Raw genomic sequence first — 20,454 nt, 5'->3', positions numbered from 1 at the left:
CTGCAAGTCAGTCACAGACTCTCCAACATGATCAAGGAGGGTAAAACAAAAGGCTGGTTGTCATCCAGTCCAGGAGTAGTAGTAGTAGTAGTAGTAGTAATAATAATAATAGATTTTATTTTTATCCTGCTTTTCCGCGATGATCAAAGCGGCATAGAGATTAAAATTTCAACAAAAAATACATATATATTGATAAAAACAATGTAAAAAATATCACATTAACAGCTATTACACAGCCAGCTTGGTTGAATTGATCCAAAAACATTGCGAAAATCATTACACAATAGGGGGAGAGGGCATAATATCACATTTCATGGGGGGAAAGCTTGGTGAAAGAAAAAGGTCTTAAGGTTCTTTCTAAAAAGGTCCAGGGAGGTGGTGGAACAGAGCTCGTCGGGAAGGTTGTTCTACATTTTTTGGGGCCAAGATGGAAAAGGCCCTTTGCGAGGTCGCAGCATATTGCGCAGTTGGGACCTTCAGCAGATTCTTCCCGGCTGACCTGAGTGTGTGGGGCGGATTATATGGGGAGAGGCGGTCCTCCAAGTACCCAAACCAAACCTTATAACAAGTCAGCAGTCAGAAACCATCAAAGGGTAAACCAGACTCTCCAAGCAAAGCCTGTCCAAGGTTCAGGAACGATAAATGCCAGTGCACAGTCAGTCACCCAGAAAAGATGGTTGTCAAGAACAAAGAATTATGGGCAGCCCCTACAACAACACCAGGGGCCTCATCGTCAATCATTATTATCTTTATTTATTTATTATCCATTATTATTATCCTTATTATATATATATATATGTATAATTTCTGCTGCCAGAGCAACACTTTTTAAAAATTTAAACATGCCTTCAGCTTTTAACTATTTGGGACAGAGGCATATTCAATGGGTGTGCTGTATTTTTTTAAAAAAATGTGTTAAATGTGTTTTTTTTTAAGTCTTTCATATTTTAATTGGATTAAATGTTTGACAGTTTTTAAACTTTTGCACTGATCAGGTTGAGCCTCCTTTCTCCAACATGATTTGGACCAGAAGCATGTGAGATTGGAATTTTTTTTGGATTCTGGAGTTTGCATATATGTAAATAATGAGAAATCTTGGCGATGAGATCCAAAATTGATTTGTTTCATATACATTGTATACACATACCCTGCAGTTACTCTGATGCAATATTTTAAATAATTTTGCGCACGAAACAAAGTTTGTGTACATCGAACCATCAGAAGGCAACAATGTCACAATCTTAGCCACACATGAAAAAAGTTTTGGTTTTTGTAATATTTAGGAATTCCAGATATGGTAGACTCAACCTGTATATTGTTTTAGCTGTTTTGTTTTAACATATTGCAAGCCATTTGGGTCCCATATGAGGAAAAGGCAGGATATTAAATAAATAAATAAATAAATAAATAACTTATGCTTAGTCTCCTTAGCCCTCACACTTTCCCATTTGTACATTGTGATTGTGATGAAATTTGTGATGTTTCTGCTGTGGCGCACTCATAAAGCTTTCAGTGATGCACCAAGCTTAGTAGAAAGCAAGGGGAAGGAGGAAGGGAGCTTTCATGGGAGACACTTGACGTTTCTTGGGAGCCACTTTTCTGTTAAAGGAGGAGGAGATTCAGCACAAAATAAGAGAAGATATTGTGTACATTTGTGTTAGATACCAAAAAAACTGTGTGTGTGTGTGTGACATACAACCAAAACTAACCAACCATTTCCCCATCAAAACTTCATCTAGCCAAGTAAACCTTCTATATATTTCTTTTCTTTGTCTGAAATCAAGGATATTGGGAGGTAAGAATAGCCAAAGCTAGGAATGTGATGTTATTTAATTTGCCTCCACTACTCAGAAGATGGAGGCAAAATGGTGCAACCAATGTAGAATAACCAAAGAAGCCCTGCTCCTTCTAAAACACACAGAACAAAAGGCAAGGCTGGAAGTTCAGTTCTAGAATGAACAGCTGTAGATGATTCCGAAGGAGATGGGAGCAAAGGAAGCCAACAGGTGAGGTGGGTATTGCAATACTCCTTTTATTTTGCCTGGGTCTCCAAATAACCTTTGTCTAGAGAAAGGATGAGATTTCCCATGGTCTTAAAGGATATGATCTAAAGCAGAGTAAAGAAAAATATATTCTAGAAGGGGAAAGAGCATTTCCAGTGAATATCGAGTTTCTGGTAAGTCCCTACAGAGCAGGTCCTGGAAAAAGAGCAGGTTATTGGTGCTTGTTAACCCCTTTCTTAACAGCTTCTTCAACCTAATTATGGGGCAATATTTTCCATGGTTAACATTTTAGTTCACCATTTTCTAAATGATCTCTCTGCAGATTTAGAGGGACATTTTCAAATTTAAAAAGAACTGCAAACACCTTTGTTTTATAAGATGGAGCAGTAACACCTTCCAAATCAAGGTATGTCTTCAAAGATCATTGATATGTGTAGGTGAGAAGGAAGCAAACGCAAGAACCTTTCTTGTTTAAAAAATAAATACAAGACATAAAGGCCTCAGCTACACTTGTATGCTCTCTCCACTTCATGTGTTATTTATCTAATATTAGGTGAACTAAAAAGAAAAGTCAGTGGACCATATATTAACATTGGCGGAAGGACGAAAGCTAAATGATATGAAGAATAAACTGGATGAGGAAAGACGTTCTGCTTCTTTAAAATACACAATACTATATCAAGGAGGTCAGGTGAGATTTAAGAGACATAGTTCTAGAACAAAAAGTTATATACTCCGGAGAGATTTAAGCATAACAATCTAGCAAATGTGGTAGACATTGTCTGCTTTGTCTGGCTCCCTAAATAACCTTTAACTAGGAGAGAGATGAACGTTCAAGTTTCTATCAATGTTAAGTAAAGCACAAATATGCGCCAAAAGAGGTATAAAACACACCTTCCCTCAAAAAGAGAAACGCGAACAGGATTTCCAAGGAACATCTCCAATATTTTGGTAAGTCTACGAGAGGTAGGTCCCTTTATTTGGAAGAGAACCTCTCCTATTTTTCTTGATGCCTGGCACTGGGAAATATTTATTAAGGTTAAAGGGTTACACCATCTTTTTATAAATGGCCTCTTTGTAGATCTGAAAGGAAATTTTCAGGTTAAGAAGAAGTGGAATCCTTCTGTTCTATGAAGAGAGACAGAGAAAGATACATCTTTCAGGTAAATTTTCATCTGTAATAAACTTAGAAGAACACAGAATTTGACCAGACCATTTTTATTTGCAGGGATTATCTTAGTTTAAAAAGGAGAAAGAAATCTACTGCAAAAGATAAACACGATTAAGAAAGCAATCAGCTCCTAATAAATAATCTGGAGTAATATAAGATACACAAGGTATTGCTTCAAAAAAGGAGTGTAAAGCATCCTAAATGAATATTCCCATCATGGAGGTGAGTCCATAGGAAGGAAGGAGAAAGGAAAAAGATTTGAAATACGTTGCTAAAGGAAACAGGTATTTGGTCACTTATAATCAAGTGTCTGAGAACATGGATGATATTTTAGCTGTGAGATGTTAGTTGCTGTGATATTTTGCAGACTGAAAGGGAATTCTCTAAGTTTAGTGCATTCATTCTCTAAAGATGAAATCTTTGTCAGTGATGATTCTTCAGCCGTCTTGTCTAGGGGAAAAAAAGATATCTTGAATACAACTCAGGAAAACCATCCAACTTTTCTAAGAAACAAATTTTAAAGGTCTCCTTAGAAATATTGACATCACAAGTACACAAGTAATTACATTATGGAGGCCATCGTGGGGCAAAGGAATTGAGGACAGGACTCCAGTAAGGAAAAACAAATATCAATGAAGCTTATCATCTACACGAAAGCTTTTTCAAGGTAAAAAAAAACATGATTTGTTGCATTCCTTCAGGAAGTGGTCTGTGCAAAACATCATAGAGGATTATCATAAACATATAAGAAGCTTCTTAAATATGTCACTAATGTAAAAAACCAAACAGATACCTGGTAACTTTTCCTGGTTGTTGAATTAAATGCAGAGAATCAATCTTGCTGTTTTTCATTTTACATTCTGTATTTACATTCTGTATTTTCATTTCAATTCTGTATTTTACAAAGTGAAAAGGAACGCTCCAAATTAAAAGGAGTTGATTTCACACTTTCTATTTGTCCGTCTGTATTTGCAGCTGAAAGGAAAAGGTTATCTTCTGAAATATCAACTTTCTGGTAAGTCCCTACAAAGCAGATTGCTTCCTGGGAAAAGAGGGGATTGTTGTTGATTTTTTTCCCCTTTCCTTAATAGCTTCTTCAAACTAAATATGGGGAAATATTTTTCAAGGCTAACCTTTTATTCCACCTTTTATTTCACCATGTAAATGATCGCTCTTAAGATTTGAAAGAAATTATCAAATTTAAAAAGAACTGCAAACACCTCTGTTTTATAAGATGGATCAGTAACACCTTTCAGGTTAATTCAAGGTATGGTTTCAAATATCATCGATATAGAAGAATGAGCTAATGATAGCATGACAATGTTTCTTTTAAGGAAATGCCATGGCTTGAAAAATTATAAAGAGAATGACAGCTTAATTAAGCAAGAAACTAAGAACAAAAAGTCTAGTGCAATGCAAGAAGTATAAAACATATTTATTTTTTCACAAAAGCGTTTAAAATATCATAGCTTAATATGAGGTGGAAGTGAGTCCTTGGAAGTAGTGTCTGTACAAAGACATAAAGTGGAATTCTGAACTGTCCAGTGTCCAAGTATCCAAAGTGGTTAAACGTTTTAAAGATAATCTTTGTGGCTTTGCAAATTTAACAGAAACCTGATTTAATAAAACGAGATTAAGCAATGCATATGTATCAAAAAGCTCAGTCCAAGGCAAGGAATCTAACAGAAGACTCTGTTCCAAAAGAGGAGAATGAGAAACATTACAGATGAACTTCAGAAACCTGGAAGAAAGTCTTTATGATGTATGGATTGCTAAGGAAAACAGGTACATGGTCACTTTTTCTGGCTGCCTCATGAAATGGTTTTGATCATTTATGTGACCTCTTTCACTCTGAGGTCATTTTTTCTGTTTTTTAAAAAAGTCATAGTCAATTCCTTCTCTAAAAATGTTATCACCAGACATGGATGCTCTTCATTTAATAAACAGGAACAGGTTGACAATCATGTATATAAGATACAAAATAAATGCTGCTTTTGTATGTTTCTCCAGCCATGCCTATAGCAAATATTCACAGCTCCACCAGGAGAGGAACAGAGTAAGTAACTATTGACCTCCAAAAACAAACTATATGGAATTGAAGCTAAATTTGGTGAGAAAAAGATAAGTATGAGAACTTTTATTGTTTAAAATAATCATAATAATAATATTTAAAGACCTCAGCTACACAGAGATGAGCTTTATACTTTTCATGTTATTTATCTAATATTGGGATCACCTTTTAATATAGGGTTCAGTGGATCATATATTAGCATAGGTCGAAGAACAGAAGCTAAACGATTTAAAGAATATCAGTTGGTGAAAAAAGTTGTGTTTCATTTAAAATGCACAGTATTATAGCAAAGTTGTCAGGTGAGATTTAAAAGATAGTTCTAGAACAAAAGGTTACATGCTCTGGAGAGACTTAAACACAACAATCCCACAGATGTGGTGCACATTGTAGTATTTCTAGTTCTACATGTTCTGTTTTGCCTGGCTCTCTAAATAACATTTGAGTAGGAAAAGGATGAAAGTTCAAGTTTCTGCTAATGTTAAGAAAGGCACAGATATGCACCAAAATACGTGACACAAGGTCTTGAAGTCATCTTCCTTCAAGAATGGAAAAGCGAAAAGCATTTCCCAAAAACATCTCCGTCATTTTGGTAAGTCCCTAAAAGGTAGGTCCATTTATTAGGATAAGAACAGATTCCTGGTTTTCCTTCGCTTGACAGCCACTAAGAGCTAGGAACCGAGAAATATTTATTACAGTTAAAGGGTGACACCATCTTTTTATAAATGAGCTCTTTGTAGATTTGAAAGAAAAATGTCAGGTTAAGAAGAAATGGAATCCTTCTGTTCTCTGAAGAAAGAGCGACACATCGTTAAGGTAAATTTTTAGTTACAATAAACAGAAAATTACACATATTGACAAGACCATTTTTACTTGCAGGAATTAGTTTAGTTTAAAAGAGATAAAGCAATCTACTGTGAAGCATAAACATGATTCTGAAAGTAATCAGCTTTTAATAAAACGTATGGAGTAAATATAAGATGCACAACAAATTTCTTCAGAAATGGAGCGTTTCGCATCATAAATGGATTTGCCCATCATAAAGGTGAGTCCGTAGGAAGGGAAGGAAAGGAAAAAGACTTCTGGTTAATTTCCCCTGATGATTGGCATGTTCAAAATCCTACGTATCGAAAATAGTAGTTAGCCACTTTTAAAAGCATATTTGTGACTTCTCTGCACATTTAATAAGAAATTATCCAATACAAGGTATAGAACTCATCTTCCTTCAAGAAAGGAAAAGTGAGAAGCATTTCCAATGAACATCTCCAACATTTTGGTAAGTCCCTAAAAGGTAGGCCCTTTTATTTGGAAGAGAACAGGTTCCTGGTTTGCCTTCACTTCACAGCATCTTGCAACTAAGCACCGGGAAATATCTTATGGTTAAAGGGAGAGAGAGAGAAAGATCTTTAAGATAAATTTTCATCTGCAATAAACAGAAGAATATAGAATTTGACAAGACAATTTTTACTTGCAGGAGTTAGTTTAGTTTATAAAGGATAAAGAAATCTACTGTAAAGGATGAATACGGTTCAAAAAGCAGTCAGCTCCAAAAGCAAGTTTTGAATAATATAAGATGCACAACATATTTCTTTAAAATGGAGTGTACTAAATGAATATTCTCATCATGGAAGAAAAGACAGGAAAAGATTCCTAGATAATTTTTCTTGATGGGTGGCTGATTCAAAATCCCATGTACCCAAAATACTGATTAACCTTTTAAAAGAGCGTATTTGTGCTTTCTCTGCTGATTTAATAGGAAACTGAATTTTCTGGAGTCAATGTTCAGTGTGGTTCACCAAAGCATCAGTTTAGTCCAGAGCTGCACAAAGAAGGCATTACATCCCCACTTCCATGATGTTTTTCTCTGGAGGAGCCAGCAAGGAACGTGGCACAAGAACTGGCAGGGGAAGAGGGAGCATGGGTGGTGCGCTTGCGCATGGCTCTTGCTCATGCCATGCCCAGGCTAGTGCTGACTGCCACTTTTGGGGTCGGGAAGGAATTTTCCTCCAGGACGGATTGGCCTGAGCTCCTGGAGGTTTTTCGCCTTCCCCTGGGCACTGAGCAGGAGTCACTTGCTAGGTTAATTGGCACATTCAGATCAGTTTTCAAAAATCATCTTAGAAACAATGAAAATATTAAAACTAATAAAGATAAACCAGCATAAATACAAATAAGAGATAATAAAAGAAAAATAAATTTATTGATTTAAAAACTATTTCTTGTCTCCTTTGCCTTTTTCACTGATATATTAAGTACATTTCTGTTAGCTGCTGTTACATGGATTCTATGAGAACATGGGTTGCTCTGCCAGATAGCTAGGGATATGGGCTTACATTTTAGAAATTTCGATGGTGTCAGCATTGTGGTTTAAGTTTTAAGTTCTGGGTCTAATTGATGGTGAAATAAACCTCTTGATCACAATAGATATTGGGTCTTGTAATACCTTTGAGACAAAGTGAAAGAAAGATGTTGGCAGCATGAGCTTTCGTAGACTTCAGTCTACTTCCACAGATGTTCTGAGACTAACAGACTAACAGGGCTATATCTTTGAATAGATTTTAGGTGATTCTACAGACTAACATGGCTAGATCTTTGAATAGGTGTTAGGTGTTAGGAATGCAATAGACACTTGCTTAGAAGCAGATTGCAACTGCCCATTTGTATCTGAAGAAGTTAGGACTGAATTATAAGACTACTCACCCAAGAGTTGATTCCACTGAAATAAATAGGGTTTTGGAGTAAATGAATAGGATTGTGTGTATATGGTCCACACTGAGAATTAAAGTTGCTACAGAAGTCAATGAAAGCACTTTGAAAGAAGTAGGCTGACGTCCCAGTCTGTGTGTGCAGAAAAGGACACCAGTTTATGAGTGTATCCACATTATACAATTATAGTGAGGACAAGGGGATCTGGGGTACACTGAACATTATTGATCAGGTGGAACACAACTTTTTCTATCCATCAGATTGCAGAGAAGATATTGATGCCTTAATGAGTAATAAGATGGGTGGGATTTAAGAAACTGAAGCTTAAATAAAAAAGATTAACCAAACAAACTCAATATACAAGGTAGTGTGTCGTGTAACGTCTCTAATACAGCATTTGAATCTGTTCAGAATGGGACAAGGTGGGCACACTTTTTGAAGATAAAGATCACAAGCTAGACTTTGAATGTCCATATAGCAGACCATGGTCAAGGTGCCTTGCCCAGATGACGCATGTGTGCCAACGCCAATGATCTCTGATTTGGGGAAAGTTCAGGCCTAGTTCATGATGGAGGGTGAAACAACAGGGTCGTTGTCAGTTGGTCCAGGAGCAGTAGTAACAAGTCAGCAAGAAAGATACCAGAAGCCATCAAGGAGTAAAAGAAAGCTGTCAAACCAAAGCTAGTCCAAGATCAAGGAGACACAAATGCTAGAGGACAGTCAGTCGCCCACATAAGACAGCTGCAAAAATCTTGGACACTGGGGGCTGTGGGAAGAATTATGGGCATCTCCTTCAACAACATCAGCTGCCTAAATAATCAGCATCTCTTATGTTACAGCTTTTGGAATCAGTATTTATTGTTCATTGCTCAGCAAAGGATAGTGGTGTGTCTTCAGCATCCCCACCCTCTGCAACCTTCTGATGGGGAGCAGGGACCCCTACTACCTCAGTCCTGTCTCTTGGGAGCTTCACTATCAGGAGTAACGGATTCCTGGCAAGCTGCCTCTTCCTCCTCCTCTTCACTTGAATTGTTCAGGGCTGAGTTATGACACCCTTGAACTTCAGGAAAGATGTCCAAGTACCTCCCCAGATTATAGAGCTCAGGATGCTGAAGAATGGAGCCATGACATTTGAACTGGCTTCATACTAGTAGGTTAGTATAATATAGACACAGTAAAAGTAGCTGTACCTACTATCAGATAGGTTGTGTCATGTGGCAGATGCCTGGAGGGAGGCTAAAAGTGTAAAAAAGAAAGCAGTATAGAGAGTGAGTATAGCCATTTTTCTAGTCTGTTTACTCCAAGTGTGGCAGATATTCACCACTGAGAAGAAGAGGTCCAACGGCCAGCCTTCATTTTTTGCTGCTTTCTTGTGTTAAGATTAAAGAAAAAAATCCAGTTTCGTTCAAAGAATTATTTGAATTCTTCTTTGTTTTTTTTTAAATCTAGTTTTAACTTTTGTATCTTGTGAATTTTTAACGCTGGGTTTTCTTTAACTTGTTGTGAGTTACTTTGAGTCCTGAACTGGGGAAAAAGTGGGATTTGTTGTTGTTGTTGTCATTGTTGTTGTGTGGGTAGATTTAAATTCAGAATTCTACTTATGCTCAGGAGGAGTTGAAAATTATAGTACTGAAATGAATTGAGGGCAAAGTTTGTCAGGAAGGAAGGATTCAGGTCATGTCAAATTCTGCTTTGGAACGTAAACAATTTGGAAATGGCTCCAGATTTTAAGGTGCTCGCCCAAATAAAAGGAAATACTGTACTGCATAAACAGTTTGAGGACAGTAAAACAGAATATATAGATAATGGTTTATTGTGGGGTTTTGGGGCTATGTGGCCATGTTCTAGAAGAGTTTATTCCTGATGTTTCGCCAGCATCTGTGGCTGGCATTCTTCAGAGAATGCTGGCATGGAAGAGAGCTGGAGATATATATATATATACTGTGACCCTGGGTAGTATGTGTGTGTGTAACATATACTCTCTCTCTCTCTCTCTCTCTCTCTATATATATATATATATATATCTCCAGCTCTCTTCTATGCCAGCATTCTCTGAAGATGCCAGCCACAGATGCTAGCGAAACATCAGGAATAAACTCTTCTAGAACATAGCCCCCAAACCCCACGAAAAACTATGGATGCTGGCCATGAATGCCTTTGACTTCACATATAGATAATGGTTTGATTGATGGATACGAGGCATAGAGAGGTATGTTAGGTGTAATATTTGAACATCCATTATTTTACTGTCTCTTATTTATTTTTGTATTTTATTTTATTCTCTTTATTTTTATTGTTGTAACCCGCCTGGATTCCTTGTGATTGGGTGGGCTATAAATAATAATTATTATTATTTATTATAATTGTCCAATGAATATACAGGAGGGGTGTAAATGTTTAATTGAATGTAAGCCATGGAAATGTGATTTCTAGTTTTCTTTCTTCAAAATGCTATATATAAACTTGGTTCATTTTTAAATCATGATCCCAGAATTTGGAATATGGATTTCCTGCTGGGAACATGGCCTTCCCTTGAGGAGGAGGCTGAGAGAGTCGGACTTTCCCAAGGAGGGTTTTCCTCCTCTGGTCTCCATCCCACCCAAAAAACTACAAATCCCAGGACCCCATGGCAGTTAGAGGTGAATCCGTCGCATTTTTATGACGTCAGCAACCACGGCCGGGCAAAAAAGCTTCCTGGGGGAAAAAGTGGGGAGGTGGTTGCTTGTGCGCATGAGCGAAGGGAACGCTCGCTGGATTAACGGAGTGCCTCCGTCGCGTCCGGATTACGTCAGGAGCCTCTGCACAGGGCACAAAGGTTCCTTGAGGGAAGACATCGCAGTGGCCGTTGCGGCGCGCATGCGTGAAGGGAAATCGGCCTGGGTCATGCCGCGTCGCATTTGTATTACGTCAAAAGGCTAGGCCGGGCAAATAGAACTTTCTGAGAGGACTCTCTCCAGCAGGTGGATTAGGCGCATGCGCAGAGGGATAAACAAAGATGGGGAGCCTGGCGTCACGCGAGTCTCCGGATCTCCAGGCGGCAGAGCAGAAGCAGCAAACGACAACGACGCCGCCGCCGCCGCCTTCTTCACTGAAGCCCTGCTGCGCCTGCCCTGAGACGAAGCGGGCGCGCGATGCATGGTGGGTAAGGGGTGGAGGGGAAGGGGAGGGGGGAGCCTGGTCGCCATGGCGACGGGGGGCTTTGACGTCCCATGTTGCATCCACACTGGGGAAATAATCCGGTTTCAGCCACTTTAATTGCCAGGGCTACGTGCTGTGGGGGATCCCGGGATTTGTAGCTTGGTGAGGTCTGTCAGAGTCATAGAACTGTGGAGTTGGAAGGAAGAGACCCCAAGAAGGGCCATCAGTCCAGGCCCCTTCTGCCATGTCCCCCACAAGGGTAGGACTCTCCCCTCCCTCCTGATATTGGACTGCAACTCCCAGCATCCTCCAGTCATGGTTACGCTTGCAAAGGTGTGAGCTGCAAGACAACGCTTGGAGGCCAGAGAGAGGGATCTCATGTTGAAAGCTTGCAATGCTGCTCATTTGGCATCATCATCATCATCATCATCATCATCATCATCCACGTTTGTATGCTTAGCTTCTTCCTTCAGACCTCTTTGCAGCCGAGATCCAGGGATCAGTGACATCCATCCTGCTCCTTCATTTACTCACTTCTGAGCTTCTCAGATTGAAACTGTGAAAAAGCCCAGATTATTCAAGGCACTATTGCATTCATCTCTCTCTCTCTCTCTCTCTCTCTCTCTCTCTCTGTAATTCAAGGACCCTATTAACTGATTTAGAGCCCAATGTCTCACACAATACAAAGACTGGGTTACAAAAGGAGAGCAGGCAGCCCTCTCCGATGGCAGCACCTCTTATTAGAAACGGGGAAAGACCTGTGGCCCCATCACAGATGCCCTGAAACCTATGTGGGTTTTTTCCATTGGCGGTTGTTCAGAGGAGGTTTGCCCTTGCCTTCCTCTCGGGCTGAGAGAGTGTGACCTGACAAAGTGGGTGGGTTTCCGTGGCCAAGCAACAACAACAACGTAAAATTACTGCGATGCTGCAGACAGAAGCAGACTTTCTCTTGTTAGGTTGTAATTTGTAATGCGATGTAATTATATCTTCATTATTGGGAAAAGGAACTAAATATAAGTAAGTATAAGGTGTGTCCAGGTACTTTCGAGCCCTTTATCCGAATAACCACAAAGCGCAAGACATTTCAGGGCTTGCTGAAAAGATCACTTTTCAGTTACAGACTGCCAAAATAAAGCTGCTTCGGGTCTCTTTGGAGGGATGCTGTTTAAATGATGCATGCACCCTAAGAATCCGGAAGCTGCACCAAAGCTGCACTCCAGTGCTTAGGAATGGAGTGTGGCTTTGGCGCAACCTCCGGACTCTTAGGACCCATGCATCATTTAAATAGCATACCTCCAAAGAGACCCAAAGCAGCTTTATTTTGGCAGTCTGTAACAGGCCATTGGCATCTTACAAGTCTACACTGAAGTTATATATTGATCTGATTGTCACAAGCATGAAACCTCAGAAAATATGTTCAGAATGTGGATAGCATCTGAACAATCAAGATTCAGACTAGGAGCATCTTGCTTTTCTTAATGCCTTGTATCTTCAGAAATGTTTAAAATGTGGTGTGTTTTTTTGTTGTTGCTTATTTTCAATGGTAGCACAACTACTGAAAACTGACTTCTTCTGCCTCTGGGGTAACAGAGGCCATTCTACAACAATTTACAGTTGCTCTGTAACTCTCCTCCTAATTAGAGTGTTTAATCTTCAAGAAAAGTAACCTATTCTACTGGTTTTTTTTTTTTTTACATTAATAGTGAACTAAGGCAGAAACATTCTGGCCTGAAGATGACAGCCACACAGCAGTTTGTTTCCTTTTTCTAATATGTAGGAGAAGTTGCCCCATGAGCTGGCATCATCATGTCCTGGTCATCATAATGGACTTTGGAGCATTTCAGGTTTTGGAATTTTACATAAGGGAGACTCAGCCTGTAATGACAGCAGACATTTATTTAGTCGAAGGATTTCATGGCCACCATCCATAGTATTTTGTGGTATTTTGGGGCTATGTGGCCATGTTCTATAAGAGTTTCTTCGTGACATTTTGCCATCATCTGTGGCTGGCATCTTCAGATCTTCTCTGAAGATGCCAGCCACAGATGCTGGCAAAACATCAGGAATAAACTCTTATAGAACATGGCCACATAGCCCCAAAATACCACAAAATACTATTTTTTAACTGTTTGGTCAGCGGTAAAAGAATTATGCTGATTGATTTGTTGTTGTTATTATTATTATTATTATTATTAGTCTAATAGACCAAGATGAATGCAAATATTAGGCCAAATCATTTTAATTTTTTATTTCATTTTTGCCTTTTCATAGCTAAATCATGCCCCAGGAAGGGCCTTAGGTCGGGGCCAGGCCAGGAGGCCAGCAATTTGGAATGTGTGTTGAAAGTGCTCTAATGCTGCCTTTGTTTAGCTGTAGCAAATGTCAACAGTCAGTATCTGGACAATAGATACATAGGCGGGTTACATACCGCCGAGAAGCAGTGCTGTCCCACCGCCGCCGCTTGCGGCGTCCGGGAGCCGCAGCTGCCACACCGCGGGGCTCCCGGACGCTCAGAGGAAGGAGTGCAGAAATCGTGCTCCTTCTCGGGCCCCGGAAGAGGCACCGCAAGTGCCAAAGGGCGCACTCGCGCGTCACCTCTGGTGCGCCACGTGCGGACGCAGAGCATCCGTTACGTCAATATGGCAGCGGCCGTGTGGAACGGCCGCCGCCATATTGTACATATTGAATACGTATTAGGGTTAGGGGTGTGTGGAAGCACCACCCCTTCCTAACCCTAATATGTATTCAATACGTATTTGTTGGCGGTCTATAACCCACCATAGATAAAAAGAAGTAAGATTCTGTATTTATCTTCAGGCATTATCTACGTCCGTGCTACTCAAATTGATGGTTCAGTATTTATCAAGTGCCAGTCTCTTGTGACTTTCTAGGAAAGAAAGATGGTTGTAGCCAATGTGGACAAATGTGGTTTCAATTCCCGATACATAAGGAAGGGAAAAAAATCCAAGTTGGATAGTCTTGTACTGAAGAATGCAATGAATGCAAATCCAGTGTTCCTTGGAGTAGTTCAAGCCTATCTAATTTGTGATATTACTTCATTGGCAACCTTTCTCTTGCAGCATCATTGAAAAAGGAGAAGAACATTGTGGTCCTCTTATTGAGGCACACAAGGAGTGCATGCGAGCCTTGGGTTTTAAAGTCTGAATCAGAAGAGCTCTGAATATTTATCAGGTAGGTAGACCAATGACCTCTTCTCAGCTATCTTTTTCCCCAGGGGTAAATGTGGACTGTGTAGGAAGAACTGCAGCTTCTCGGATGTTAACTTACATTTGTGAGTGTTGTCTGGCAGATGGTTGTGGAATATCAAGGACATGTTTGTCAAGTGATCACTAACACTGATATCTCACAATTGTCTTCTACACAACAGTCACAAATGCAGTGGCTGTGCGTGCTGGTGTAGAATTGTAAGTCCTATTAAAGATTACTTTTAACTCCCTTGAAGCAGTCATATAAGCACTTATGAGACATCTAATTGTCCCATTTCTACTGCTTAAGAATAAGTTGTTGTATAAGAGATGACACAAGTACCTGCCATTTGATGCTTAAATGCAAGCTCAGTCTTTTCACATGAGGAGAAAGTATGAAAATTATATCACAGTCTGATATCTGATACCTTCTTGGACTGTACTTTAACTGATTTATTCTAGTTGCATAATTGTGTGTCATACATAGAATTTAGAATATGGATGCTGAAGGATTTGCTCCTGCCGCATGAAGAACGCTACCATGGTAGTCCATGTGTGTTGACTTTCAAAATCCAGATTTTAAAATAGATCTTCAAAGCCACCACTGCTAAGTGGGAACTTCAAATCTGTGATTTTAACCAAATCCTCTAGGTCAGTGGTTCTCAACCTTCCTAATGCCGCGACCCTTTAATACAGTTCCTCATGTTGTGGTGGCCCCCAACCATAAAATCATTTTCATCTCAGTTCCTAAGATCATCAGAGATATGTGTTTTTCAATGGTCTTAGGCAACCCCTGTGAAAGGGTCATTCGAGCCCCAAAGGGGTCACGACCCACAGGTTAAGAACCGCTGCTCTAGGTTTTATGGTATTAGTGGTTTTATTTATAATTAATAAAGTCATGGTACAAAACTAGCAGTTTAGTCCTTGCTACATTTTAGACCACTGCCTGTTGCAAGTATTGAGCTAACTTTGCAAAGTAAGTGATAGGTGAACAACACTTACAGATAAGTTATATGGCCAAACAACTTAATGGGTCTTGGTTTTATTTAATTTCCCCCCTTTTTTTGCTCTAGGTGATTTGCTTTGGATGATGATTTTCAGGACTTGACGTCTGTGGCTGCTGGAATAGTTTTTTAAAAAACGTTTTGTATCAGAATATGAATTTATTGGAAAATATTTATGATGGATTCTGGGATCACAACAGTACGTTTGCCTTATTATCTTATCCTGTTTCTGGATCCAGACTTCGTGAGAGTAAGAGATATTCTTCTCAACATTTTTCCAAGTTTTCATTTGAGCACAATGGACGTTGCTCCTGTAAAATCTTGGTCCTGCAGTCGGGCCACAATCTTCACCCCCCTGGTGTACATTACAATGAGAGATTACAAATATAAACAATAAAAATGAAGTGGTCTGAACTCAGCTATTCCTGTTGTATTGAACAAGTGTGTGTGTTGGTTGCTCATTGGGCTTCCTCCCTAGTCTACCAAATTTCATTACAGGTTGAGCTCAATGCTTCATTTTGTAGTTTTGATAAGGACTCTGCATCTCCCCAGTTTGGTAAATGGACATAATACACTTTCATGTGAAAAAATAACATTCGTGGCACCTAGTATTGTGTTGGACAGTGATGGTGAACCTTTTGGAGGCCAAGTGCCCAAACTGCAACCCAAAACCCACTTATTTATTACAAAGTGCCATGTCCCTCTGGGTTTCTAGTAACAAACTCTGGCAAACTCTGTGCTGGGGCAACGGCACATGTACCCACAGAGAGGGCTCTGAGTGCCACCTCTGGCACGCGTGCCATAGGTTCGCCATCACTGGTGTAGGATATGTCTTATCAGAAAGGGCTGTTGCAGTCCAGTGGCATCACTAGGCGTCACTAGAGTTGCCGTCACCTGATGCAGTAACTCATGGTGTCAATTGACCCCCTCCCCTACAGAATCCTTAGTCGTGTTTTCTTTGTACTAATGTTACTCATAAATTTTCATTCCTATATATCACTGAAAGTAATAATAATTGAGACATAAGCAACTAGCAAAATTAAATCTATACCTTTAAATTACAGTATCATATGCATTGAATGTCTTTTTACGTACATAGTTTCATGTGGTTAAAGTGAAAATTTGACCAGATGTGATGTTTTTAAAGAAAGTTTTAGAAGAATTTAACATTTTAATTTTTGATTTTTTAACAAAAATAATTTTTTTAAATTTAAAATTTGAATGTTTAAAAAACCCTAGGACATCTCCTTCATCTTCTGACTGAACTTCACCCCATTCACACCATCACTTCAGCATTTTAAAGGGACGCAGGCAAACATCACAGCCCTTATCTGCGAAAATGCAGGTTTGAGTAGCAGTGGTGTCACCATCCTTTAGGGTGTCACCTGGTGTGACCGCAGGCCATGATCCGAAAATCCATATCTTTCTTCGTATCACCATCTGCAGAGCCAGTTATTCACTTCTGCTATTTTCCTCTCTCTTCCTGGACCATGCCGTTCAAGTGGGAGAAGATATGAGATGACAACCTGTGCATCCAGCTCTTTTAGCTTCCTACCCAGAGCCTCATAATACCTTATGATATTCTGAAGGCTATCCCTTGGAGTGTGGTTGGCATCCATGTGGACCAAAAGGAAGGGGTAATGGTCAGTAGGCTTGACAAGTCTTGTTAACCTCACTGTCATGTCACAGAATTTTGCCCCAGGGAGACAACACTTTTCTTGAGTCAACTTGTCAGGCCCGCAGACCACTGCTTCTTTACCCTTCAGTAAGGAATCCACCACCCGCCATGACGCACCTCCCCAAAAGGGTTGACATCAGCCATTCCTGGTGCTGATTCTACCAAGGTCTCCTGCACATTCCCTCAGGACTGACCCTTCTGCTCTTGCTCGTCATCCCTGATAAGTTAGAGAGCTTCCAATTGATAATGTAGCTGCATGCTCACTGGTTTTCCTACCTCTCTGGGTCACATTGCTGCATCTGCTTACCTCCTGTCCGTGAGAACTGACCTGCTTCCCAGAAATGTCCTCTGTGTGTTCCCCATTCAGGACAGTCCTCTCCTCTATGTCTAAGAAAAGCTATTGCTCCCTAATCTGTTGAAATGTATATACCCAGGCCTCCAACTGCTGGATCTTCTCTTCCAACAGGGCTACCCACTTGCTCTTGGTGCAAGTGTAGCTACCCACATTCTCAAGAAGGAAGACAAACATACCACAGCAGCTGTAGGAGACTGCAGGAGCTGCCTGACTGATCATGCCCTTTCTGGCACGTTTGGTGGGAACGAGAGAGAGGGCCTTCTCAGTGGCTGCTCCCAGGCTCTGGAACTCCCTCCCTAGGCAGGCCAGGATGGCTCTATCCCTGCTTTCATTTTGGTGGCAGATAAAAACATTTTTATGCCACCATGCTTTCTCACACATGGGTACTGTGAGAATTTTATAAAGAGTTTATACATTTTAAATTTGAATTTATAATGTTTTTAACATTTAGAAATTGTTTGATTTTTAGACTTTGTATTTTTAATGCTTTGTTTTAAATTGGACTTATAAATTTTGTTAGTTTCCTTGAGTCCTTGTACTGGCAGGAAGATGGGGTTTAAATAGATGAAATAATAAATAAATAATAATGTCCAGTAGGCTTAAGTAAGCACTGAGGAGAACTCTGCCCCCTCCCTTTTAAATTCCTCCGCTAAACATCCTTGCAAAACGCCCCTATTATCCGAACCTGTTTGCCAAGTTCTGTTGTCAAGCTCCAGGAACTGGAGCTTTGTTGAACTCTTAAAGATAACTTCATTTCGATATAGGAGTATATATATATATTTTATAGCTACTTCTTAAGAATCAGTATTTCACAGATACGACCAGCTTATGTATACTGGCAAGCCACTCCACTGAAGCCGCAATAGGAGATCCAAACAACTTCGAACAATATTCAGGAGAAAAGTTCCTTAGAACAAGACCATAAAGGTAAAAGGTAAAGGTAGTCCCTTGACATGTATGTCTAATCATAAACAACTGTAGGGGGTGGTGCTCATCGCCATTTCTAAGCCGAAGAGCCAGCGTTGTCCAAGGACTGCTCTGGTGGTCATGTGGGCAGCATGACTGCACCGAACACTGTTACCTTCCCATTGAGAAGTGGTGCCTATTTATCTACTTGCATTTGCATGCTTTCAAATTGCGAAATTGGTAGAAGCTGGGACTAGTGACACTTGGGCCTCAAACTGCCAACCTGCCAGTCATGCAATCAACAGAGTCAGCGTCTTAACCACTTGAGCCACTGCATATCATAATGTATTTGCTGCTTCTGCACTGCAGAAATAATCCAGTTTGACAGTACTTTAACTGCCATGGCTCAGTGGCATGAAATCCTTGGATTTGCAGTTTGTTGTGGCACCAGAGCTCTCTGATAGAGAAGGCTAAATATCTCATAAAACTACAACTCCTAGAATTACATAGTGTTGTGCCATGGCAGTTAATGCACTGTAAAACTGGATTATTTCTATAGTGTCAATGCAGCCTGAATAACCTCCATTCTACATTGCCTTTACAAATACAGGGGCCCCTTGCTATCTGCTGGGATTTGGTTCCAGGACCTCCCATGGATAACAAAATCTGTGGAAGCTGAAGTCCCATTAAATACAATGGCATAGTAAAATAGTGTCCCTTATATAAAATGGAAAATCAAGTTGGCTATTTGAAATTATACTTTTTTGGAATATTTTCAAACTGGATGCTTGAATCCATGGTTAAAATATTCATGGATAAGGAGTGCTAACTGTAAGAAAGGCAACTGGGTTCCACTTTCATGGCCAAAGCCACTATTACTGGCATATCTAATTCTCTAGTTAGCAGACTGATAAAACCAGTTAAAAATAGTAATTGATGGTTTGTAACAAGGAAGCCTGCCCACCATTACTGATCTTTGATAGAGAGTGCATGCATGCTGTGGCTAGCTGCTATCATTAAGGAGCATTGACCCCACTGGCTATAGCAAATAAACTCCAGTCCATCTGCCTTGGTCCAGGCCTCGGAGATAGAAAGGAACTGCTGGACCTCTTACCCTTTCCCTCCACCACTCCCTTCTCCTTCTGTGTCATGTCTTTTTAGATTGTAAGCCCGAGGGCAGGGAACCGTCTAATTAAAAAGATTGTATGTACAGCGCTGTGTAAATTTACAGCGCTTCATAAATAAAGGTTAATAATAATAATAATAATAATAATAATAATAATAATAATACAGGAACTCCACCAGAAAGAAGAAAATTTGCTAAGGGTGCTAGCCTAAGCTAACCACAAACGGAGAGAAACTAAAAAGCTTCATATGATTGTATTTCCTCCAAGTGGGAGTTGTTGTGAACAGAAAGTGTGGGACCTGGAAACAAAAAGCATTGGGCAGATTCCTGTTTGAGAGCCATGGTGGTTGAAGGATGATCAGGGTGACTAGATGTCCTCACTGCAAAGGAGGACAAGGCACTTCAAAATATAGGATGTTCGAGAAAAGTATAGGACATTAAAAATAAAAGCGACAAATGTTCATATACATGTACATTCATGCTTCTTAGTCCTGCTCAAAGTGCAGAGCATTTTGGAATTCCTCCTGGACAGAAGGCTGAAATGTAGGACACGTCCTGGACATCTGGTCGCCTTGTAACTACTGCATAAGAACAAGGGCATGTAAATATGAGCTACAGGTATAAACCTGAAGAGGACAGCAGACTTAAGGCTACATCTACACTGCAGAAATAAACTCGTTTGATACAGCTTTAACTTCCCTGGATCAATGCTATGTAATTCTGGGAATTGTTGTTTGTTGTGGCCCCAGAACAGAGCTTTGCCCTATGAGAAGTGACTTAGGGAGCTGGGGCTGTTTAGCCTGGAGAAGAGAAGGTTAAGATGTGAGATGATAGGCCTGTTTAAAGACTGAAGATTGAGCAAGCTTGTTTTCTGCTGCTCCAGAGAACAGGGCATGGAGCAATGGATTTAAACTACAGGAAAAGAGAGTCCAGCTCAACATTAGGAAGAACTTTCTGAGAGTAAGAACTGCTTGACAGTGGAAGATGTTCCCTCGTCTACATCTTTGGAGGCTTTTAAACAGAGGCTGGATGGCCATCCATCACAGGGGGAGCTTTGATGGTGAGATGGCAGAATGGGGTTGGACTGGATGAC

At 40.0% G+C, this 20,454-nt stretch overlaps 1 protein-coding gene across 1 annotated transcript; it reads left to right on the top strand.

The window, feature by feature from the left end:
- The first annotated feature begins 10,763 nt into the window (after nt 1–10,763).
- On the top strand, nt 10,764–15,710 carry LOC149323562 (cytochrome c oxidase copper chaperone-like). The gene is made up of 3 exons (XM_089511539.1): nt 10,764–11,086; nt 14,167–14,278; nt 15,366–15,710. Exons 1-2 carry the CDS (start codon nt 10,944–10,946, stop codon nt 14,249–14,251), a joined length of 228 nt encoding a protein of 75 aa, XP_089367665.1. The 5' UTR covers nt 10,764–10,943; the 3' UTR covers nt 14,252–14,278; nt 15,366–15,710.
- Nucleotides 15,711–20,454: the final 4,744 nt, after the last annotated feature.

The sequence above is a fragment of the Sceloporus occidentalis genome, unplaced genomic scaffold (assembly GCF_023333645.1).
Source record: "Sceloporus occidentalis isolate IW3139 unplaced genomic scaffold, rSceOcc1.0.p SCAF_1, whole genome shotgun sequence".
Taxonomy (NCBI): domain Eukaryota; kingdom Metazoa; phylum Chordata; class Lepidosauria; order Squamata; family Phrynosomatidae; genus Sceloporus; species Sceloporus occidentalis.
The sequence above is the reverse complement of the archived record's forward strand: the minus strand, read 5'-3'. Positions and strand labels throughout refer to the sequence as shown.

Coding starts and splice junctions, on each gene's coding strand:
- LOC149323562 (XM_089511539.1), top strand. CDS start 10,944: ATGGGGAGCCTGGCGTCACGCGAGTCTCCGGATCTCCAGGCGGCAGAG. Junction 11,087..14,166: donor AAGCGGGCGCGCGATGCATG/GTGGGTAAGGGG, acceptor TTTCTCTTGCAG/CATCATTGAAAAAGGAGAAG.